This window comes from Paroedura picta, chromosome 5, assembly GCF_049243985.1.
Source record: "Paroedura picta isolate Pp20150507F chromosome 5, Ppicta_v3.0, whole genome shotgun sequence".
NCBI classification, from domain to species: Eukaryota; Metazoa; Chordata; class Lepidosauria; order Squamata; family Gekkonidae; genus Paroedura; species Paroedura picta.
Genome location: NC_135373.1, coordinates 19380016 through 19403928, shown reverse-complemented (window position 1 = coordinate 19403928; position 23913 = coordinate 19380016). Strand labels below are relative to the sequence as shown.

At 50.8% G+C, this 23913-nt stretch overlaps 1 protein-coding gene across 1 annotated transcript; it reads right to left on the bottom strand.

The window, feature by feature from the left end:
- Window positions 1-65: 65 nt before the first annotated feature.
- Window positions 66-23591, bottom strand: XRCC1 (X-ray repair cross complementing 1). The gene is made up of 17 exons (XM_077336807.1): window positions 23428-23591; window positions 21705-21797; window positions 20360-20467; window positions 18517-18675; window positions 17303-17383; window positions 16973-17090; window positions 15362-15483; window positions 12069-12192; window positions 10948-11173; window positions 8884-9000; window positions 7758-7857; window positions 6719-6911; window positions 5362-5416; window positions 4328-4473; window positions 2249-2339; window positions 1668-1743; window positions 66-1070 (listed from the first exon to the last, which is right to left on the bottom strand). Exons 1-17 carry the CDS (start codon window positions 23476-23478, stop codon window positions 957-959), a joined length of 1974 nt encoding a protein of 657 aa, XP_077192922.1. The 5' UTR covers window positions 23479-23591; the 3' UTR covers window positions 66-956.
- Between the last annotated feature and the right edge of the window lie 322 nt (window positions 23592-23913).

The following is a 23913-nucleotide window of genomic DNA, read 5'->3' as shown; positions in this document are numbered from 1 at the left end:
TAGAACGCAATGTTCTCGTCTCTCCCTCACTCACAGCCCAAAAGGCACCCTGAATTTTTGCTTGCATGTTCACAATTCCCTCCTAATCTCAGGCAGGATATCTGGGTGCTTTTGGGGGATTTCGCTGGGGTGCCAGAAAAGTTGCGTTCTGCAGAAGGAAGGTCTTTGAGCCTGCAGGAACGTGGACACGTGATCCAATGCAGCAGGACAAATCCTGTGACTGCCTCCCCTCAATTACAATGCGTGACGGTTCTTCGGCACTTAGCCATAAAACCCAAACGGATCAAGATGGCGCAGAAACACATTTCTTTCCTAGAGAGGCCCGAGAAACCCACCGATCCTAGCGAGGCAACTTCCGCTCCGCTAAGGAACGACATTTCATTCTTGCACTGACAGACCCACATCCTTCCGCAAACAGAACCATAAAGTGGGAGAAAAAATCCTAAGCCCCTGATGGAACTGGAGGGGGTGGAATAGGGTTGCATGAACACAAGAAAGAAAAGTCAGGGGTGGTGGAGAACTTCTCTTGCTCTGCCAATTCATCAGTCCTAAATAGCTTATTCTAAACTGACCCCCCTCCCATATTTTAAGCCTTCAAAGTGGGTTTAGACACACAACAGTGTCCCAGTCCGCCATGGAAGGGGGGGGGGACGCTGTTTCTCAAGAGTAGCAGCTGTCTCTGAAAGGAGAAGTGAAAGTGAGTCATTCCGTCCTCAAATGCAATCTGGGACAGCTGCAGCCGACAGTATGTTTGATAAAAACCTCCTGGGTGGCTGAGAGCCTCGTGTGTGGCTACCGGGGTCAGGGGGGTGCACTTGTTGGGTCAGGCCCTCCGGGAAAAACTCCAGAGGCACAGTCGCCTGGGAATGACTCCCAAAGGCCAAGAGGCTCCCCCTCTTCCGTTGGGCAGGTGTGTACAACAATATATACAGGGATGAGCCGGCAGGGGTCTCCTCTTACGCTCGCGGGACCACGACGTACGGCTGGTGGGGGATCAGCTTCCGCCGCTCGTTGCAGTTGTAGATCCAGCGGGGGCGCACGAAGGAGAGGTTGGCGTTCTCGTTCAGAGCCTACAGAGGGAATTGAAACCAACAGGTACTTTCATCGGCTTTCCCCAATTTGGGGAGGAGCCATCGCTCTGTGGTAGAGCTTCGGCATGAAGACGGGCCCAGGATCAATCTCCGATGGCCCCAGTGGAAGGGATAAGGCGGCAGGGGATGTGAAAGCCCTCTGCCTGAGACCCTGGAGAGCCTCTGCCAGTCTGAGGAGACCAGAATGACCTTGATGAACCAAGGGCCTAAATTCAATATAAGGCAGCTTCATGCGTACCCTCTCCTGCCACAAGGGGGAGCTGTTCACCAAAGGCATTGCACGAATTCCGGTGTACTCTCCCCTGTTCACAAGGAGGAGCTGTTCATCCACGGCACTGCACAGCTTCAGGTGTACTCTCTCCCGTAACAACGGGGAGCCGTTTGCTCAAGGCACTGCACAGCTTTGGATGTACTGTCTCCCGCCACAAGGGGGAATTGATCAACCAAGGCACTGCACTCTACCAGGGGATATGTTCGATTTTGTTTAAAAACTGACATGGGGAATGCAGGGAACAGCGAACCCCAATTTGGGAACCACTGGGCTGAGCCAATGGACCCCCAGCAGGTCACGCTCACCTCCTCAAAGGTGTCATCCCATTCCTGAGCCGTGATCACGTAGTTCACTCTCTCATTCATGTAGTCTTCCACCTCCCTGTAAGCAGAGCAGAAGAGCTGGCGGCAGCTGACAGATGGACCCTCCTTGGGTTCTAATCAGATCACCACCACCCATATTACTCTGTGATGGAGGTGGGGCCCTAGCCTGCCAGCTCACAGGTTAAACGCAAGGAGGCAATGCAGATTCCAAATGAGAGAAAACAGAAATCCGACTCTGCAATCCGCTTCCAGTTTTTTGTTTTTGCAACAAGCACTAGCTCTAGGACAGGCCCAGATCTGCACAGAACTCTCAAGCCACATTTCAGTTCCCATAAGCTTCACTCAACGTGAAACCCTCCAGCCCACTCTGTCTGTAGTCCAGGAGCACCTGCAAGACTAACACCATTGGCAGCAGAGTAGGGGCTGAAGAAGGGAGCAGTGACTCCCAAAAGATCCTACCCTGCCGCGAATTTGGTTGGTCTCTAAGCGGCTCCTGGACCCTGGCTCTTTTCTACCAGACTGAGATGGGTGGCCCCACAAATACACACGCTAACACAACTCACCCGTTAAAAGCTGTGATGTAGCGGATCAAGAGTCGCCGCTCCTGAGAAGGGAATTCGCCATAGAGGAAGAAGCGTTTGCCCCCAAACAAGTCTGGCAAAGAGAAGGCGAAAGTGGGCAGAGAGACAGAAAGGAGATCAACCATCCGGCACAAACAAAACCTGCTGTCGCAATGTATTAAGTTGCTTGCTTCATTTATACTCCGCCTATCTGCCCAACGGAGACCCAAAGCACCTTATGTTGCTCTCCTTGCCTCTGTTTTATTCTCAAGGGAACCCTGAGAGGAAGGTTATGATGAGAGGGTGTTACATGTTCAGAGTTTTTTTCTTCAGCCTTCATGACTGAATGGCTTCTAATAGACATCTGCAGTGGGGCAACCTAGTCAATGATCCACATTTGTCCACTGCTATGTGCTCGATGTTAACTCCTGGAAAGAGGTTCTGTCGGTAGAGTGGACTGTCAAACCATTTTTCTACTGTGTAAGCCCACACTCACCTCCGGGGTGCATGATCTTCCTAGTCTCCCATGTGGGACTGCACAGAAGCCATGAAGATGGAAACAGGGTTGCACTTATCTATGACTGTTGTTCATCGAGTGGTCTTCTGTGCAGACACACAACCCTCCCTCCTTCTCCAATATTGGCTGCTGATAATGGATTAACTTGCCTGTTCTGGCGGCAGGAAGGAAAACTGAACTAACCCCTCTCACATCATTTGACTTTGGGCAGGAAAGTCATCCTCTTAGGGGAGGGGTAAGCACTCTTGAGAGTTTCTAAAATTTTATATATATAGCTTGTGAATTAATCTCCGTGGCAGGTTCTGCAAATGCTTGCTAGCAGAAAAATCAGAGATCTCAGTGCAGTAGTAAAATGCAGGCTAGCATCTGAGATGCTGATGCAAGAGCAAATGACTTTACTAATTTAAAATGGGACCTGGCCATTAGAGAGAAACTTTCAACCCGCCTTTCCTCATTCCCATTACAGAGAGCCCTCTAAAAAAAAAAAAAAAAAAAAGGAAAAAAAAGGCAGGCTGCCTTTAACTCTCAGCCCCACCAAAAAAAATTTACCTTCACTGATCAATAGATGGAGAAATTCAAGATTAGAGCTCCTAGGATTATTTATTATTACTATTCTTTATCATGTGGTGTGTGTGTAATGTAGGGCGAGTGTTATCAACCCCCGGTCTGCGGCCCAGTACCAGGCCGCTAAGGCCATGGTACCGGGCCGCTGGCAGTCACGCCTGCCTCCCCCCCACACACAGCAAGAAGGAAGGGAAGAGGGAGGTGAGGCCGCCGGCACACCGGCGGCACAAACGCGCAGTTGCCATGCATGCGCGTTTGCGCCCCCTGGTGGTGAAAACATGCATGTACAGCAACTGCAAGCATGCACGTTAGCGCCACCTGGTGGCGAAAATGCACATGCGCGGCAACTGCGTGTGTGCGTTTGCACGCAGCTGCCGGGCCGGAGGTTGGGGACCGCTGATGTGGGGGGGGGGGGACCCACAAATGGTGCTTGTAGGGAAAGAATCCTTAATTTTTGTGAAACCTGTAACACGTTGCATGTCAAGCTCCTTCAGGGGGATGTCAGTGTAATAATGAAAGGATATAATCTATATTCAATACACGCATAAAATTAAAATACATTTAAAATATCCTATTGATACAATTTATACCAGCGTATATTGAATATTTGGTTTTATTCTCACTTTATTAATTATACCTCCGCCCCCCCCCCCCCCCGATGAAGCTTGATGCAAAACACATTAGGGGTTCCCAAATATTAACATTGCGTTCCCTGCAAGCAATGTTGGGTTTTTTGCTGGACTGTGTGTGGCCCTTCCCTACTTTCATGGGTTTAATGCAGGCAGAAGATCCTACGATTGTCTGGTTGCCAGGCAGGAGACGTTTGGAGTTAGTTTTTGCCTGCCCTCATCTCAGGACCCCTAGTGTTCCTTGGAGGTCACCCTTCCGAGTGCTAGCCAGGGCTAACCCTACTTAGGTCTGATGGATCAAGCTTGCCTGGGCTATCTAGGTTGTGTCAGGCCCCAGAAAAGAAGACACCCTTCCCCTTCGCCCAGACGTACCTGGCAGCTCGGGGATAGGCTGGTCCGGCTCCCCCTTCTCCTCCACGTCTGTGTTCTCATCTGTGGTGCCGCCGTACGGGTCTTCCTCGGGCTCCAGAGCAGCCCCCCGCCCGCCTTGCTGCTTCTTACGGTGCTCCTCTTCTACTCTGAAGCCAGAGAGAGAGGAAGGTTGTTGGGGACGGATGGGGCTTACCATCGGCTAACCAGAACTCTGCTTCCTAATCCTCAGCAGACACCTGTGCCTCTGACCTGGTCACTCCTACTGAAGACAACAGGATCACGGCTAGGTGTTCTGTGGCTAGGATTCCAGGCACGGCATTGGGCCCAAAAACACCATCACCAGTAGGTGGGAGCAGTAAAAATATCAACTAGGGTAGCAGAATGGGAAGCAATTCTTTCCTGGCCACTACAGCAGGAAGCCAATGCCAATTCTCTGTGCACATGGCATCAGGGAGGGTCCACAGCGCAGGCACAGAGCATGTGCTTCAGAGGGAAGAGCACCACAAATTGACCCCTGACTTCGTCCAGAAAAATGGCAACCGCTCGGAAGAAGAAGAGTTGGTTCTTATATGCCGCTTTTCCCTACCCGAAGGAGGCTCAAAGCGGCTTACAGTCGCCTTCCCATTCCTCTCCCCACAACAGACACCCTGTGAGGTGGGTGAGGCTGAGAGAGCCCTGATATCACTGCCCGGTCAGAACAGTTTTATCAGTGCCGTGGCGAGCCCAAGGTCACCTAGCTGGTTGCATGTGGGGGAGCGCAGAATCGAACCTGGCATGCCAGATTAGAAGTCCGCACTCCTAACCTCTACACCAAACTGGCTCTCCAAACTGGAACGGAACAGAATTTCTGTGCCAAGACTCGTGATGAGACAGCTTCAAGTTTTTGTTAAGGACTGCTGATGCCAGGCGCCTGTTTTGCTATTTCAGCTCAAGAACATCTGGCACCCATGATTCCCAGGAGACATGTGGGCTAATTTGAGGAGGGGGCACCTTTTCCCTGCTTCTCTTGCCCCCTGGTCCCAGCCACCACCAACCTTCGCAGCTCGTCGTCTGTGTCACCGGAGCCCTCTTCCCCGTTGTCTCGAGTGCCTGCAGGACGGGAAGGGGAGAGAATGGAAAAATCAGACCAAGTTCCAGCACCTCCCTTGGGACTGCCACAGCTGGAGGGAGCAGGAAGAAGGAGAGTTGTTTTTTAACACCCTGCTTTTCTGGGAGAAAGATCAGGCAGCATCTCCTGGCTGGTGCAGTGGTTAAGAGCAGTAGCTTCTAATCTGGAGAGCTGGGCTTGATCCCCTGGTCTTCCACACGCAGCCAGCTGGGTGACCTTGGGCCAGTCGCAGCCTGAATAGTGCTGTTTTGACCAAGCAGTCCTGTCGGAGGTCACTCAGCCCCACCTGCCTCACAGGGTGTCTGTTGCGGGGAGAGGAAAGGGAAGGTGACTGGAAGCTGCTTTGAGACTCCTTTGGGCAGGATACAAAACACCAGTTCTAGCAGCTGAGCGACTGATGGGTCTTTTGGATTGTGTGCTGCTGCTTCTAGTAGCAGCTAGCTCCAAAGCAGCTGACAATTGCCTTCCTTTCCTCTCCCTGCAACAGGCACCTGGTGGGGTAAGTGGGGCTGGGAAGCTCTGAGAGAACTGTGACCGGCCCAGCGTCACTCAGCAGGCTTCATGTGCAAGGGGAGGAGGGAACCGAACTCGGTTCTCCGGACTGGACTCCACGACTTTCAATCAATACACCACACTGATGGGCCTGCAGCCTGACCCAGCAAGCTGGTTCCTTATGTCCAAAAGGAAGCCTGGCGGGGAATAGCTGGGCTCTCTCCAGTGTGTTTTAGGGGGAAGTTTTATCAGGGTTTTTATGCATATTTTGTAACCCGCCTCAAGCCTTACTGGAAGTGGCGGGTAAGAAATATACTTATCCATTGTTGTTCCTTTATATATTTATGAATCAGCCTAGGGGGTGGGATGTGTCCGGCTGTCCAAGTTGGAATAGGGCCAATCAGAGTGCAGCCAACTTTGCCCTGATTGGCCCTACCCCTGCAGTCCCTGGACTCTAGCCTCTTTGCTCTCAGACGTCTCAGTACCTGGAGCCAGCAGCAGATAAGGGGAGAGGGCCCTGGGCAAAGGGTCCTGGTGGAGGGCTTGCTAACGAGGGCCTCCCGACCTGCTGACTGCCTGCTAAGGAGCTCTGTCCCTGGCCTCCTAACGAGCTGCCCAGCCCCCACTTGATTTGACTGCAATCTGCAGCCCAAGGCCACCTTCAGCTGCCTGGCCAGGGGCGGGGGCCCTTTCAAGTCTTGTTCTTAGGAACGGGCTTTGAAGCTAGTAGTAGTAGAAGTAATAATAATAATAATAATATGGCAGAACCATAACCATACGCCGGATCCTACCCGAGGGCTCCCCATCGTCGCTGGAGGCTGCAGAGTCAGCTGCTGGTGCACGTGAGTTGTTGTGGAGGCTGCTATTCCGCGAAGTGGTGGGCTCCTCCTCCTCTTCAGAGGCCGCCTTCCTCTGCCCTGGCTGGGGGGCTTGAGGGCTGCTTGGCGTCTTGGGTTTGTGGTTGGAGCTAGGGAGGTTGGCTCTCTGGAAAACAAAGGCCCATTGGCTGGGACTGAATGTCTTCCTGCCCCGTTTCCTTGCACCGTAATTCTGCAGTCTGAGAGAGAACCTTTCCTAATTTATTTATTTATTTATTTATCGTAAGGCATGTGTGTACTCTAGGCACTCTGGCAGCCAAGTGAGAGACAAAGGGGTAATCTGCCGTTGCCTGCCTCTGCAACATGGAAGAACTATCACCTAAATCTTTCGAGGTCTCCCATCCAAGTACTAGCCGGGATCATCCATGCTTAGCTTCTGAGACCTGATGGGAAGGTCTCTGGATGGCTGACCTGGATCGCTTGCCTGGGCTATCCAGGTCAGGATACTCTTCTTAAGCACAAAACACCTGCAGAACTAGCTGGGTGTTTTCACACAGACGGCAAGAGGGTCCGGGAGGGAAAGGGTTAATAGAATTCTGTCTCCGCTACACTTGGCCCCAGCCTCTCATTGGATATTGAGCCACTTTGGCCCTTGCTTGCCTTCTGTTTCATCTCATCTAGGACTTTTGCTCTCTTGCCAGAGCTTAGATCTGTAAGTCAATTAACCTTTTTTAAGTTCAGCAGCTCACAGGGAGTTAAATGTACCTAGAGGAAGGCATCATGAAGATGGGTTTCCATTCTTGCAAGCAAAATTTCTTTCTCTTGTTACTGTTGGAGATGGGTCATCATTGCTATCGGTTTGAAGAGCGTTTTCCCTTTAACCGGGAAATGTGGAGAACAATGGATACTACGTAGCTCTTTTGTGCTTCCAAGGTGAAAGTTTTTTGGTTTTGTTTCTGCAATTTAATATAAACCCCGGCCTGGCCCTCCTGTTAACTGAGAAACTGCATACCTGCCGATGAGGAAGGGGTTTCCGGTGCTGGGCAGGGCTCTCGTCTTCACTGTCTTCCTCTTCCTCGCTGCTGGATGACTCAGGGCTGCCCATCAGGTAGCTGAGAAACAAGAACCCACTGTCCATCACCCTGATGTGGTGACAACCGGATCTCCCATCCCAGTGGAACAAAATAGCTATCTGAAGGCGACTCTGCACAAAACTGGGATGTTCCCCAGAAGGAAAACTAAACAAGCAGAGAGGTGTTCCCCCTGTTCTAGCTGTGGCTTAGAAGAAGAGTCTCTGTCTGGCACACAAAAGACCCTAGGTTTGATCCCTGGCACCTCCAGTGAAAAGTACAAGGGAGAAGGGGACATGAAAAGCATTGGCCTGAGACCCAAGAGAGCTGTTTTCAGTAGACAAGACTCGTCTTGAATGACGGATGGTCTTATTCTATATGAGGCAGCTGCGTGTGTACTCCCGGGTGCCGATTCCAGATTTGATTTCCCCACTCACTATTAATTTAACTCCAACTTCTGACTACCCTTGAGAACAAGGCCTCCATTTGCCAAGGTGATATCTTCCCTGGCTAACGGACAGCTAGCCAGCAGAGGGCAGATGAGGACTTGGCTCTCCCAGGTCCTAGTCCAGGCTTCTCAACCAGGGCTTTCTGGAACCCTGGGGCTTCTTGACAGCCCTGGAAGGCTTTCCCAAATGGGTGGGGGTTAATTCATTTACAGTATATTTTTAAAGTTTGCTAAACATTTATCGGGTAATATGAATGTATATGGTCACGTTGACCCACCTCCCCCTCCCCAAATGGCCAATCATGTGCTTGGAGGGGGTGGGAAGGAGAGGGACCCCAGGTGGGTAAGTACACTGCTATAATTCCCAACCATAATGTCCGTGGTTATGCCTCTTCTGGGGTTTCTTGAAGCCCAAAGCAGGTTTCAGAGGTTTCTTAACAGTAAAAACGTTGAGAAAGGCTGTCCTAGTCTGACACGCTAACCACTGCACCGCCCTAGTTCTCACACAGCTTGAGACAAGAAATGAATCCGCTGATAATCTGATTGGCTGGAGATTGATCACACCTTTTGGCACAAAGGACGGAACCGTTTGCACCTGGCCCCAACCCCAGCCCACTCACCGCTTGCAGGGCAGACGCCGGTGTGTGCGGTAACAGTCCAGGATCCACTCCTTGCGCACGATAATGCCCCCCAGCCCTTTCACCTGGCTGTACTTGGGGGTGTTGGCAAAGGCACAGCTGGTGGGGGAAAGAGAGAGAGAGAGCAGAGTAGGGCAATCAATACGGAAGAAGAAGAGCTGGGAGTCTCAAAGTGGCTTGCGTTCGCCTTCCCTTCCTCTCCCCCACAACAGACACCCTGTGAGGTAGCTGAGGCTGAGAGAGCTCTGAGAGACCTGTGACTGACGCAAGGTGTGTCTGCAAACCATAATTCATCCATGTGCTCCTCATATTTTCATCTCTTTAAATGAGCGCAATAACATCCCCTCTCGACCTCCTCTTTGCCAGGCTGAACATTTCCAGGCCCCTCAGCCTTTCCTCCTAGGGCCTGGTCCCCAGGCCCCGGATCACCCTCTTCACTCTCCTCTGCACCCTCTCCATTTGGTCCCCTTCCTTTGTGAGGTGAGGCCTTCAAAACTGCACATGGGACTCCATGTGGGGTCTGACCAATACAGTATAGAGGGGGACTATGACATCTTGTGATTTTGATGTGATGCCTCTGTTGATACAGCCCAAGGCTGCATTTGACTCCTTTACCGCCACATCACACTGTCTGCTCATATGTAGCTTACAGTCCACAAGTACCCCAAGATCTCCTTCACACACATAAAGGTCAAGGTATCCCCTGTGCAAGCACCGAGTCATGTCTGACCCTTGGGGTGACGCCCTCTAGCATTTTCATGGCAGACTCAATACGGGGTGGTTTGCCAGTGCCTTCCCCAGTCATTACCGTTTACCCCCCAGCAAGCTGGGTACTCATTTTACCAACCTCGGAAGGATGGAAGGCTGAGTCAACCTTGAGCCGGGTGCTGGGATTGAACTCCCAGCCTCATGGGCACAGCTTCAGACTGCATGTCTGCTGCCTTACCACTCTGCGCCACAAGAGGCTCTTCACACACATAGCTCCCCAGAAATGTATCTCCCACCGAGCATGCATGCTTCTCATTTTTGTGACCTAGATGTAGAACTCTGCACTTCTCCTTATTGAATTGCATCTTGTTCTCATTGGCCCACTTTTAAAAATGACTGTGTTCAGTAGACTCGTGGGTGGAGGATCTGAACAGAACACAAGTTGAGTGCAGGAGCACTTCAAAGACCAACCTTAGAGAGCCAGCTTGGTGTACTGGTTAGGAGTGCGGACTTCTAAATTAGTGAGCTGGGTTTGATTCCCCACTCATCCCTCACATACAGCCAGCTGGGCGTCCTTGGGCTCGCCGCAGCACTGATAAAGCTATTCTGACCAAGCAGGAATATCAGAGCTCGCTCAGCCTCACCTCCCTCATAGGGTGTCTGTTGTGGGGAGAGGAAAGGGAAGGCGAATATAAGCCACTTTGAGACACCTTCGGGTAGAGAAAAGCAGCATATAACAACCAACTCTTCTTCTTCTTCAACAAAGTCTAACATTGGGGATAAGCTTTTACATGCAGGCACACTGAAGCTTTTCTCCAGTAAAAGTTGCTGATGTTCATGGAGCTCTTGGAATCAAGCCCACAAAGGACCTGCCTGAGCCCCACCTGCACCTCTAGTCAGCTGACTGGGCTCCCTCCGACTCGCCTTCTCTCCTGGAGACTTGGCAAAGTCTGACTGTTTGGCTGGAAGCGGCTGAATGCCGTTCCTATGTGCTTCTGGGACTGGGCTTTTGAGCCTGGTCATGTTTCAGGCGAGAAGAGAGTCAGACAAAGTACATTTGAACGTCTCCAAGGGAGGGACGGGAAACTGGGGGGTGGGGGGGATGACTACTCGGTGGCATCTGGATCCAGCCCAGCTGAAAATCCACCCCCCCCCAATCCAGGCACATTTGTATGAAACCTTAGCTGTCCATTGAGCCATTTTGGAAGCGAATTTTGGCCAGCAATGGGACAGAAAACAAAGTCCTTTGATCGGCCCGACCGAGGGGTTTACGGCAGGGGAAAGCTGAGTGTTCCTAAAGGCAGAGGGAGGCAGGGCCTTTGGGGGGGGGGCACTTACATGAGGTGGGTGCTGTCAGGGGTCCAGTCCGGCCGGTATTTGGCTCCCATCTCCAGGGCTTTGTCCCGCAGCTCCGAGCGGAAGGGGTTCTGGAAGCCACTCAGCACGAACACGGTGCCCTGCAGGAGATGCTGGAAGGGCCCTTCGGAGGAGCCCTCGGAAGGCTGTGCTTGCGGGGGCTTCTTGGAAGGGGATGTCTTTGGCGGGGGCGGCGCAGAAGGAGACACTGTAGAGGAGGAAAGAGGGGAAAGGGTGACTTGGGGCAGGGAGAGAGCAGGGGAGAAAAAGGGCTTCTGGAGGAGGAGGGGGTGGGCACTGTTCGGCACAGAGTCGAGCGGTGAGCTCAGGTGACACTCCTGTTTGAGAGGCCACTGGGCAAGGTGACACCCTTACCCAGGACAGCAGCAAACCCATTGGAGCCAACGCTGCTGGTGGTAGGCACAAATTTCATTGTCTGTCCTGCCCCCTCCTTGAAAGCAGCGGTCATGGCTCAGTGGCAGAGCTTTGGCTTGGCACACAGAAGTCCCAGGTTCAACCCCTGGCATCTCCTGTTAAGAGCATCAGGCTGCAGGGGATGCAAAAAGATCTCCAGATGAAACCCCACAGCTGACCAGACCATGACGGACTGATGGTTTGATTCAGTTTAGGGCAGCCACGTTGGCTCATATACTGGTGCCTCCCCTCCTCCAAATGCAACACCCGACAAAATAAAATGAGCTGATGTTTTAAAATTTTAAAATAAAAATAACAGCAATTTCCTTTTTTCTTTGTTTTAAGGAATCGAAAGGAACAACAAAAAGCAAACTGGCGGCTAACAATATTCTGAAGCAACAAAGGCACCTCCTAGGACTGGTTTGGTCCTGTTGCCGCACCAAAGGCTAAATCTGGATCAAGCGAGAGATGGCAAAACAGCAACTCAAAGGCTGCCTGCTAGAGACCAAAGCTCCCAGAATTTGGAGGGGGCCAGCTGCCAATCCCGCACGCTCCAGATTGGGTTGCAATGGCCCTTTTACAATGCCAGTGACTTCTCATGCCCCGAGCATCTTCTTCAAATTGCTCACAACATAAAGGAAGACGTTTTCAAAGCCCCATTTTCAAAGCCATCTCCCGTCCACACATACCTTTGTGTTTCTTGGGGGGCGGGTGGGCAGGGCGGGGGGTATCGGGGTCAGTCTTCTTGGGCGCGACAGAGAGACCGGTGTTTTCTTTGCTGAACTCAAACTTCCTCTTGACCGGGGTGGGCTCCTGCAAGGAGAAGGAAACTCAGACAGATCTGACGAGTGCACCCCCTCCCTGCATGAGCGGAGCTGTTGCTGGCAGCGACCCTGTTGCTCTGACAGGCCAGAAGCTGAGATTTACCTGCTTGGAAACGGTACCCCCTCCAGAAAAATGCCATGTGTCCGCACGGGTAGGGCTTGCCCCACGTGTCTTTTACACCATCAGCCTAACGCCGAGAGATCCAGCAGGCCAAACATCTCCCTCTGGGCCAAGGAAATAATCCCTTTCAGAACTTCTGTTCATTGGGCCACTCTTAAAGGCACAGAGGAATAAAGTATCAACAAGCACTGTGCTGTATGCCTACGCTGGGACCAACAAAATGAAGTGTGAGTCATAGAATCATATAGTTGGAAGGGGCCACACAGGCCATCTAGTCCAGCCCCCTGCTCAATGCAGGTTCAGCCCAAAGCATCCAAGAAAAGTGTGTATCCAACCTTTGCTTGAAGACTGCCAGTGAGGGGGAGCCCACCACCTCCTTAGGCAGCCTGTTCCACTGCTGAACTACTCTGACTGTGAAAAAAAATTTCTGATATCTAGCCTAGCGGTCCCCAACCTTCTTCTGGTCGGGGAGTGCCTCCGGGGGTGGGGGAGAGCAAGCGGCTCAGCTGCCACAGTTGCTCATAAACGCGCATGCCCAATTGCTGCGCATGCGCGTTTTGACCACCAGGTGGCGCTAACACACATGTGCAGAGGTGCCGCGCATGCGCGTTTTGGCCACCAGGGGGCGCAAACGCACATGAGCGGCAGTTCCACGCGTGAGCGTTTCCGTAGCTAGCACGCCGGCTGCCGCGCCGACCTCTTCCCCCCCTCTCGCTGCAGGGAGGGGAGGCAGGCGCGGCCGCTGGCGGCCCGGTATGATGGCCTTTGCGGCCTGGTAACGGGCCGCAGACTGGGGGTTGGGGACCCCTTTGTACTTGTAGTTTAAACCCATTACTGTGTGTCCTTTCCTCTGCACCCAATGGGAACAGCATCCTGCCCTCCTCCAAGTGACAACCTTTCAAATACTTAAAGAGGGCTATCATGTCCCCTCTCAACCTCCTTTTCTCCAGGCTGAACATTCCCAAGTCCCTCAACCTATCTTCATAGGACTTGGTCCCTTGACCAAATCCAGTGGCACCTTTGAAGCCAAAAAAGTTGGCTTCAAGGTATGAGCTCTCGTGCCTCTCGTCAGAACACCCACGGAAGAATGGACTTCTCGTGCACTGAATCAAACGTTGTGGATCTTAAAAGTGCTGCTCGATGCACACTTTCTTCTGTTGTGTCATGGATGAAAAAATATTTGGCGCAGCCATATCCATTCATGATTGTTAAAAACAGCTGATAATGAATTTTCTCAGTAACATTCAATCAAGTGAAGATATTGATTGACTTTTATTTTTTACATGCTGCCTTTCTCCACAATGGGGATCCAAAGCAGCTCATGTTCTTCTCCGTTTTACCCTCACAACCACCTCTGTCAGGTAGGCCGGGCCAAGAGAGGGTGACTGGCTCAAGGCCACCCAGAAAGCTGCCATGGCACAGTGGGGATCTGAACCTGGGTTTCCCAGATCCGAGTATGACACTTTAACTCAGCCTTTCTCAACATTTTTACCGTTAAGAAACCCCTGAAACATTCTTCAGGCTTCAATAAATCCCAGAAGTGGTGCGATCGTGCCGAATAAGGTTGGGAAGCAGAGCCCACCTGGGGCCCCTCCCCTTCCCACCTCCTCCAGGCCTCTCACTGGCTGTTTTGGGAGCGGTGGGTGGGTCAACCTGACTACAAATGGTCATATTGGCCAATAAATGTTTAACCAATTTTTTAAAAATACGTTAAAAATTAATTAACTCCCACCCATTTGGAAAACCCTTCGAGGGCTGTTAAGAAACCCCAGGGTTTCACGAAACCCTGGCTGAGAAAGCCTGCTTTAACCACTAACCCTCACTATTAAAGCTGAAGTCCTTTATCTTTCAACTTTGGTCATGGGAGAGCTTGCAATTGGCCCGAGAACAGAAAGTCACTTCATGAAAATCCGTTCAATGCTTTTCCCATCCTGCATTCTATGGATGAAGGTGTGCTTCAAAAATAGGGCCATCTACCGCAGGGGTAGTCAAACTGCGGCCCTCCAGATGTCCATGGACTACAATTCCCATGTGCCCCTGCCAGCAAATGCTGGCAGGGGCTCATGGGAATTGTAGTCCATGGACATCTGGAGGGCCGCAGTTTGACTACCCCTGATCTACCGGATGGCCATCTTACTTGTGACGGATTCTTTCTGAAGATGCATTTAGCACATGGGAATGTATTTTGGGGACCATCATCACTCTTATTGGTACCGCTATCTCAGGCATTTTTTTAAAAATTGGTGACGTATCTTGGTCCAGGATCGTTAGCCAGTATGGCACTTCTTTGGGATTTCTGCATCCAGTTCTACACCCCATGTTCCTCTCTGGGGTTCCTCCTGAAGACAGACACCTTGGTGTCATGATTAAGAGCAGTGGCCTCTAATCTGGAGAACCAGGTTTGATTCCCCACACCTCATGCAGCCAGCTGGGTGACCTTGGGCCGGTCCCAATTCTCTCAGAGCTCTCTCAGCCCCACAAAGTGCCTGTCGCAGAGAGAGGAAGGGAGGGCAGTAATATGTTGCTTTGAGACTCCTTCAAGAGCCAGCATGGCATGGTGGTTAAGAGCGGCAGCTTCCAATCTGGCAAGGCAGGTTTGATTCCCTGCTCCTCCACATGCAGCCAGCTGGGTGACCTTGGGCTTATCACAGCCCTGATAGTACTGTTCTCACAGAGCCCTCTCAGCCTCATCTATCCCTCAGCCTCATCTACCTTTGTTGTGAGGAGAGGAAGGGAAGGAGATCTTAAGCCACTTTGACACTCCTTTGGGCAGTGAAAAGCAGGATATAAAAACCAACTCTTTATTCTTCTAAAAAGCAGGGTACCAAAAAGAAAAAAGAAAAAGCACAGATGTTACTGAAATGAACTTTTTGGACAGGTGTGCCAATATCTAACCAAGAACACAACAGGGAGATTCTAGAAGCAGGCAGAACTTGACTCGAATTAAAAAAAAAATCAGCTTCAAAAAACCCGCCACAGACTTCACACCTGGTGAAGACTCAGCCCCCAGCCTGCTCACTCAGTGTCCAGCTTTTACCTTGGGAGGGGCTTGGGAGGGAGGCTTCTCCGCAGCAGACGGTGTGAGGTCCGAGGCACTGGACACGCTGGTTTGCAGGGAGGCAGACGCGTAGCTGGGAGAGGGCTGGTTATTCTGGGATGCTGCAAAGGCAAGCAGAAGAAATCAGGCAATCCCCATTGGGTCTCCCCAAAAACAGCATTGCCAGACGAATGGCTAAACTCATACCCCGCTTGAAATCTTCAGGAGCAGACCCCTTCAGTGGTTTCGGAGGGGTGAACCTGACCTTGATAAGACCCAGGGCCTTTTTGATGGCGGCCCCAAACTGGTGGAATGAGTTCCCCAACAAGATCAAGGCCCTAATGGAACTTTAAGCAGTTCCGTGTGGCCTGCAAAACAGGGCTCTTCTGTCAGTCCATTGGCTGAATGCCAGCAATGGGAAACATCCCTGCAACCAGAACCATTTGTATCAGGTAACTCAACATATTATTTAAGCTCATGGTCCCCTCCTCTCTACATTACCATAGTTGCTGTTTCAATGTTTCTAAATTATGCTTTCAACGTTGGTCTCATGACTGTTTGATTTGATCTGGTTTTACACTTAGAAAACAGTTTGATGTATGTTTCCAATTTGACTGGCTCTCTGTACTCCGTCCTGAGACGTCATAGCAAGGGGTGGTGTATAAACTGAATGAATAAATAAACAAAGGTCCCCAAGATCAGGAGTGATAGAAACGACGGGACATGTTCTTCTCCATTGTCCCTTTCACCAAGAATCTCGTTCGAGATTTATTCTCCCCTCTCTTAGGGGACACCCTGGGCAATCAGGCTCACTATATGCAGATTTTCTACTAATCGGTGGAAATACACAGGCACCAACATTTCCTGAAAAGTTTTATGCAGCAGCTATTAGAACTTGCCAATTACTGGTGACTTAAGTTCCTTTACACAATGTACTATTTCAATTTTTTTTGCCGTCTTTAAGACAAACACATTTATTCAAGGTGTGAGCTTTCGTGTGCATACACACTTCCTCACAAAGCTCATGCCTTGAATAAATTTTTGCTGGTCTTAAAGGTGCCACGGGACTCAAATTTGATTGTACTACCTCAGACCAACATGGCTACCCATTTGAATGGGTTTTAATTTAGTGTTAAGACGCAGTGCCTTCTGAACATGTATCTTTCACTGAATTTTAGCTTACGCATGGGACTAATCATAACAAAAGAACTGCACATGTACTTCCAATGACTTGCTGAACGTTCTAAAGCCTCCCACGCAAGGCGGCTTTAGAATGTTTGGCAAGCTTTCCCCCTGCTCTGTCAGGCAGCAGGGAGAAGCCATTTTCAGCCTCCTTACCCACCACCCCTACTTGTCAGGCAGCAGGGAGAAGGCTGCCTAACGCCCACTGCATTCTAGCATGCAACGGGCTTCACTGCTAGTTTATATAATATTCTGATGGAATCTGGTAAGACTGTAATAAAGATTGACTGTTGGACCGCAAAGCCAAGGGCAGAGCTCTGCATTAGGCTAGCTCACGAGACCCCAGCTGGCAGCTGAGATTCAAAAATAGACAGGTCCCTGTTTGGAAGGACATCTTTCCCTAGAGGCAGGAGCATGTTTCCCAGCTACCTTTTGAAGGGGAGGTCAGTGGCTTGCTGGCCCGACTGAAGAAGAGAGCGCCAGGCTTCAGAGAGGTGGAGTTGCCGTCCTCGTCCTTCACCTTGAACTGTCCCAGCTTGGTCACCTTCTGGAGGTTAAGTGAGAAAAGAGAAAGGGGGGGGGGGTTAAAATTGGACAGGGCGATCAGGAGGCGCTGAACTCCTGCAAGTTGGCCCAATCTAGGATTGAGGTCTGCTGCCTTGAGTCCTGCATCAGAAGCAAGGCGAAGCATAAATGGTTTGACTCAGGCAGGGAGGAAGTGTAAAGAAAGGAGCACATTAGAGTGCCCTGGATACTCACCGAGGACGACGTTTTGGAATGAATCTCATTGTTTTCGGGAGGAGAGTGGAATCTCACAAAGGAGAGGCCATAGGCTAAGGACTGTGGAGAGAAGGAATGGGCCCAGTCTCAAAGTCTGGACAGTTCCAAGCTATCTAGCTTGTAGTTGCCACCAATTCCTGCGGCAGTGAATTCCACGCGTTAATTACTAAAGAACATCCGTTTATCTGTTCTAAGCCTACCGCTCACCAATTTCTACTGCGAGAAAGGAAGAAAAGTACTTCTTTTTCTCTCTTCTTCATCCCATGCAGAATTTTATAAACCTCTATCATGTCATGCTGTAGTTGTTGCTTCTATAAGCTAAAGAGCCCCACACTCCTGTGACCGACCTGAATGAACCAGGGATCCCCTCTCCATGATGAACAGCCACCCTGATGATCCCACTGTATGCCACCTTTTCGCGCATCATAAACACACAACTCAAGACCTGGTGGGCACCTTTACCAGAGACCAGCCCAAGTGCAAACCATTACCTTATCAGGTTTCAAGCCCTTCCGCCTGCTCCTCTGAAGCACATCTACAGCCAGAGCAAAGGAACCAATGTTCGCACTACCTCACTGACCGAGAGAGATGGAACTATAGTCTCCCAGGCAAGTAGAGAGACAACTTCTCAGTAGGGCCAACTTGGTGGTTCTCAGGAAAGCTTTGTTGTATTTCAAAATTGAGAGTTACATCGAAGCCATGCCACATTTTCACTATCTGGTAGTTACTTTAGAAAGTGGAAGCCTCGGCGCTTCCTGTGCCTGCTGGGCTTCTCCTTCTCCCTTTGTGGTCACGTTCCTACCCAAGTCAACATGGGAGCGAGGGCAGGTACCATTGCCCTCGCTCTGTGGTGGCTTTGGATCTCAGCTATGGGAATGAGCCTAATGAGCGCACAGTTACCTGCCCGCCCTTCCAGGTTCTTGGAAGCCTTCTTTAAGTGGGGAGGGAATATAGGGGCATCACCACCACTACCAGAGGAAGGGAGAACATTCAACGCCAGGGCCCCCGGAAAGATTGCTAGCATGACCCCATTGGATAAACAAGCAACACAGAGAGGTGGTGACCCTCTCGAGAATACTGTAGCCAGCCTGAAACTTAATGTGCAGAGAAACTAACACAGCAGCCCATGCCTGATGCTGTCCTCCACTCCCACCACCCTCACTATTATCCTGCTACTGAACGGCAACACTGACCTTGCTGTACGGCTGCGTGCAGACGATTTTCACCCGGTCCCATTTCTTCTCAGCTGTGGCCTTCACCAGTTTGTCGGGTCCAAACATTCGAACTCTGTTCAGGTTGGTGCCGCTCTTGCTCTCCGAGGGGGACAGGAACGAAGACGTGACAAGCAGGACCTGGAGTGAATGGGGAGGTGGGTACAGCAGACACCGTAATGTAGACCTCAGGAGGTTTCAGACCATCTTCCTGTGGCTAGCCTTTTGCTCTGCTTCCAACGGGGCTGTTCATGGAGCCAACTATCTCATCTGGGAAGAGGTCCCAGATTCAGTCCCTGGTGTTGTAAGATAGAGCTATTCCGCCTGGCCTATGGTTGAGATCAGGAAATAATACCAAACAGATGCTGGCCTCCCTCCTTGAAAAATCAATCTACCTAAAGGAAAACTTTCAACGTGTTTTACACCCTAAGGATACAAACTTAATTGAAGGGAAAACAGCTTTTAAAGATTTTAAAACTTAATTTTAAGTCACGAACAAGGAAATACTACAGTGCATAAAGCCTGCTCTATCACTGGTAAGCAAAAGCACGAAACTTTGGCTCACTTACTTTGGCCCCATTATGGGATCTCAATGGAGAAAGCAATTATGCTAGGATTGGTCAGTGGAAAAAGGAGACCAGGCTGACAAAGAGTGCGGTGGTTAAATACGATATAAATGGACACCGGCCAGGACATTACACAACCAAAAGCAGAGGTTCAAGACTGCCATAGGATCACCAAGAGTTGGACTTGACTAAATGGCTAATATCATCATCACATTTAATCTAATCTCAGATTTTACTATTGTTGTTGTTGAAGTCGTGTCCGACCCATCGCAACCCCATGGACAATGATCCTCCAGGCCTTCCTGTCAGTTTGGTGTAGTGGTTAGGAGTGCAGACTTCTAATCTGGCATGCCAGGTTCGATTCTGCGCTCCCCCACATGCAACCAGCTGGGTGACCTTGGGCTCGCCACGGCACTAATAAAACTGTTCTGACTGGGCAGTGATATCAGGGCTCTCTCAGCCTCACCCACCCCACAGGGTGTCTGTTGTGGGGAGAGGAATGGGAAGGCGACTGTAAGCCGCTTTGAGCCTCCTTCGGGTAGGGAAAAGCGGCATATAAGAACCAACTCTTCTTCTTCTTCTTCTTCTTCTACCATTCCCTGGAGTCCATTTAAATTTGCACCGACTGCTTCAGTGACTCCATCCAGCCACCTCAATCTCTGTCGTCCCCTTCCTCTTTTGCCCTCGATCGCTCCCAGCATTAGGCTCTTCTCCAGGGAGTCCGTCCTTCTCATGAGGTGGCCAAAGTATTTGAGTTTCATCTTCAGGATCTGGCCTTCTAAGGAGCAGTCAGGGCTGATCTCCTCTAGGACTGACTGGTTTGTTCGCAAGGGACTCGCAAGAGTCTTCTCAAGCAGCAGAGTTCAAAAGCCTCAATTCTTTGACGCTCGGCCTTCCTTATGGTCCTTATTTTACTATATGATGATTTTATATAAATATATGCATTGATTGTTTTAAACTTTATGGTTACCCACCCTGAGCCATCTAGAGAAGGGTGGGTTATAAAATTATTATTTTAAAATAAATCAACAACTAAAGCAATAAGAAAGACCCTCAAGTGGGACCCCAGCAAACTGCTGCCAGACACAGTAAGCAATGCTGACTCAAGGGGCCAGAGGTCCGACTCAGCAGAGGGCTACTTCACATGGGCATCCAACAGCAACCCAGAGGAGCCGTTGACATCCCACGAGCTTTTGTGACATTGTTGTGGTTTGCTTCCAAACCACAACAATGATCCCCACCCAAGACGGCCTCCTTACCTCATAGTTCTGCTCGCTGCAGGAGGCTGAGCTGCCGACCAGCACTTCCACAAACGCGGAGCCTTCGTTGCCGATGTCGATGCTGTGAATCTGCTCCTCCTTCTCAAACTACGAGGCAAAAGGATGATTAGCGGGAGGCCCAAAAGGCTAGCCCTACCGACCCACACAAAGCAATGCCCAGCCGCAAAGGTTGACAACTTATTTAGTTACTAAGGGCCAAGTCCGTTGCATTCAGGAATACAACGGGCGTTAGATTAGGGGGGTGGAGTGGAAGAACTCTGTGGATGGCCTCCCCCTCCCCCCAGGACCTGGAAAGTCTGCAGGCAGCTGTTGGGAATTCACTGGCAGGGGCAGCCCTCACGCGGCAGGGATTTGCAGCCTCAGAGGGAAATGGAAGGAAGAGAGGGTGGCTAAGAGTAGGGGATGGAAGGCGAATGGCTGGCCGCTGTACAGACAGGCAAACCGATTGGTGGAGGAGGCACTCATGGGTGGGACAGCCTCCCTGAGTGGGTGTTAAGCGCTGAGTGGCACTTAAGCCATGAGACATGCTCCTCCTCCAAGGCTTTAGCAGAAATATTAAGTGGAACAGATGGCATTTACATGCTGCCCTTCCCCAGTGGCTCAAGGCAGCTCACGAGATTAAACACACACACTGTAGGATATATAAACAATATAAAACTTAAAAATACAATTACAGTGATTTAAAATCAATAGCACCAGTTCACTCAGCATCATCTCCTATTTCGAGCCATGAAGTGCACTGAGTTCCACTAACTATACGAGCAAGACTGCTACAGCAGCGCTGGCCATGGGAGTTCAGGCCCTGTTCATCAACTCCTGGGGCTGATCCCCCCCCCCCCCCCACACACACAGAGTTTGCAAAGGGAACAGAGGGGAAGCCTCAATCATAAAATAGGAAGGGCAGATGCAAGAGTTACAGAAACCACCAAGAATTACCACAACATCTACAATAAGATCCTTTTCAAAGCAATGCTAGGACAGCTAAGATGCCAGCAAAAACACTGGTCGGGCCTGATTCTATACAAAGCACTGGGCTGCAGCCATAAAGGTGTTCTCCTTCCACTGCAGAGTACATGCCACATGCAGCCCAGGCTGTAACTAGGCACACTCAACTGTGAGTTCCACCATCACAGCGGCCACAACTATTACCCACGCATCCAGAGCACTGCAACATCTTTCCGCACAAGGAAAATACATAGTGGGGAAGGGGTCAGAGACCAGATCAGCTCCTGTGCAACGAGCGAAGCGCTTCCCAGGTCTGATGTGTACTGCCAATGCTCCCGTGGGATGCCTCAGCCAGCTCCAGAGACCACCAAAACCTCACCTGTAATATGGCTGAGATTTGCTTCTCTCCAGGCTGGGCAGCTTTCCATTTGCGGTAAGTGTCGGCTTTGAGCAGATTCTCAGCGCAGTGAGTCTAAAAGGTGGGGAAGGCAAGTCAGGAACGTAAAAGACATGAGCCTCAAACCCAGAGCAAACTCATGCTCCCACACAACATATTCTTTGAAGCCAGTTACTCCTTGAGAGCTAACACACTGCAATAGTTAAGAGCAGCAGCTGCTAATCTAGAGAACTCACTTTGATTCCCCCCTCCTCCACATGCAGCCAGCAGGATGACCTTCGGCCAGTTGCTGTTCTCTTAGAGCTCTCTCTCTGCCCCACCTACCTACAGGGTGCCTGTTGTGCGGAGAGGAAGAGAAGGCAATTGTAAGCCGCTTTGAGTAGTGAAAAGCATGGTGTAAAAACCAACTCTTCTTCCTTATGAGTATTTCCCCATATGCTTCAAGGGCACCTCTATCCTGTGAGGTAGGCTGGAATAAGAGCACAACTGCCCCAAGGTCACCAAGTGAGCTTCAAAGTGGTGCCGGAATTTGAAGCTGGGTTTCCCCATTTCTAGTATGATAATCTTAAGCACCACACCACATGGACTGAACATGCCCCAGCCTTACATGTGAATTAAGATGCTTAGAGAAGCTTGCCACCTATGCTTATTTGCAACTGATCAAGGAGAGCCCCTGAGAAAGCGGAGCCCAACGTGGAAACACCCTCCAACCTCAGCTAATTCGGTGAGTGTTTTGGAAGGAGCAAATCGTGTAACTGCACTCAAAGCAGAGAGGTAGCAGAAGTGTCCACAACTTGCAGAGGCTTCATAAGAATGAAGTTTGAGTTCAGGGGCACTCTGAAGACCCAATCAGTTTTATTCAAGGTCTAAGCCAGCCTTTCTCAACTTTTTTACCATTGCCAAACCTCTGAAACATTCTTCAGGCTTCAACAAACCCCAGAAGTGGCACAATTATGCAGAATATGGTTGGGAAGCAGAGCTGTGTACACACCCACCTAGGGCCCCTTCTCTTCCCACCCCCTCCAGGCCCATCATTGGCCACTGGGGGGGAGTGTCTACATGACCAAATATGGTCATATCACCTGATAAATCTTCAACTAATTTTTGAAAAAATATTAAAAATTAACACCCACCCATTCAGAAAACCCTTCCAGGGCTATCAAGAAACCTCATGGTTTCACAAAACACTGGCGTATGCTTTAGTGTGCATGCACACTCTGTCAGATCTGACAAAGTGTACATGCCCACAAAAGGTTAAAACTTGAATACAACTTTCTTGGTCTTCAAGGTGTCCCTGGACTGGACACTTGGTTCTGCTGCTCCAGACCAGCATGGCGACCCAACTGACTTAATCACAGGGATAAGACAGGCCATGGACTCAGGCAGAGATGCAACAGGCAGCGCAACATGAAATAGCTCCGTCCAAAATCACACCTGCCTTCACATCACTACGAAACAAACATTACTAGGTCCCACCATCCCCAGGTTTTCCCAGCCCCCTGCAGCCACGTGGTCTCTTCCAAGCACCGTCTCAGCCCGGTTTCCCCCGCATGGAATGGGCTCTTCCAGGCGCCACCAACCCAAACCCCACCCCCATGCGAATGGCTGCTTCCAAGACTCCCCCGCCCGCGGAATAGTCTCTCCCGCCCAAAACGGCCGGAGGGAAGGCGCCGCCGGCCAAAGCGGCCGCAGCCGAGTCGCGCACCGCGTCGGAGCTGCTCGCAGAGACCACATGTCGGATCGCGATCTCCGGCATCTCCCCGCCAGTTTCTGTCACGGCCGTCACCCGGCGGCAAAACTGCACCGCCACCCGGAAGTGGTGGAGGCGGCGCGGGCGCTCTGCGTTACGCGCTCGCCTCCGTGGTGGCCCCCGGTCCTCCAAGCGGTTCTGCGCAGGCGCGGGCCGCTCGTCTCCGCGGACCGAGAGACACATCGGCAACCCCCGGAGTTGGCGCATGCGCACCTGGGGATCAGGATGGCAGACCAATTTTGGTTGTATGCAGTATGTTTGTTCAGTGTGCAGATTCATACTGAAATAGAGACGTTTGTCTTTGGTAATGCCTCGGAGGGTTGTTTTCTCCCCCTTCATCCAACACTTTTCTTACAACTTTTGGGCTGGATTCTGTAGCTTTCACTGGATCCAACCTAAATACATTGTTGTTGTTAGGTGCGAAGTCGTGTCCCACCCATC